Source organism: Penaeus monodon, chromosome 32 (assembly GCF_015228065.2).
Source record: "Penaeus monodon isolate SGIC_2016 chromosome 32, NSTDA_Pmon_1, whole genome shotgun sequence".
NCBI classification, from domain to species: domain Eukaryota; kingdom Metazoa; phylum Arthropoda; class Malacostraca; order Decapoda; family Penaeidae; genus Penaeus; species Penaeus monodon.
In genome coordinates, this window is record NC_051417.1 from 18,415,064 (window position 1) to 18,415,878 (window position 815).

An 815-nucleotide genomic window follows, 5' to 3' on the forward strand; every position below is an offset into this window, starting at 1 on the left:
GCATATATGTATACATATGGGGAATCTTACCCCATCACGCAGTTTCTGGTGCAGCGTGTACTGGTCTTGCAAATCTTCCAGCTTACTCAGGTGGTACTCTATCCTCTTGAGGTAGCGCTCGGCTGCTTTTATTTGCTGTAATGTTTTAGGGTATAGTCAGTAGTTGATATTCTCTGTTTTAAATTATGCTGAAGTAACAAATTTATACATATTCAAGATAACTAATAGATAATTATATAAAATATCAATATCAGGCTATTTACATAAACAACTTTTCATATATTTGTAAATCTTATTCATAATACTTCAATATTATGTTATAACACTGACTGCTCAAGAGACTTAAACTGGTACTGTCCCAGCAATTTTCCCTTATTTTCCTGCATCAGAAATCTACTTAAACTTAACTTCTAAGTGATGAAAAACTAATAAATTTATATTTATTGAGATTTCCTACTAAGATTGACAGTGCTTTGAATGAGACCTGTATTTCTTATATAAGTTCTTATATATGATGTGTAACAAATCAACACTATGATCTATTCAAATAAACAAACCTTTCTATCTGAGGCTAACAAAAAATTGATAGTTCCTTTTAAGAATTGTTATGAGATTTCCTCTGAACAAAGTATTTGTAAAAGAAGTAAATAATGGTGATCTGGAGGCAAAATATATATTCAAGTGAGCAAGAGGTAACCTGAAAAGGTACATCCATTAACAGATATATACTTAAAAAGCTTGATCCCCAATATCATATTGATAAAATGAAAACTGTATGGTCATGTTAAAAGGATAATTGTCCCTGAAGATTATAC

The 815-nt window shown here is 30.7% G+C and overlaps 1 protein-coding gene across 1 annotated transcript in view; it reads right to left on the bottom strand.

Moving 5' to 3' along the window:
* Window positions 1–815, bottom strand: part of LOC119593704 (rho family-interacting cell polarization regulator 2-like) — a gene marked incomplete in the record, with an annotated part of 108,243 nt that overhangs the window by 11,056 nt on the left and 96,372 nt on the right. The window contains 1 exon segment of the mRNA XM_037942669.1: window positions 31–135. Coding sequence (XP_037798597.1) covers window positions 31–135 — 105 coding nt within the window.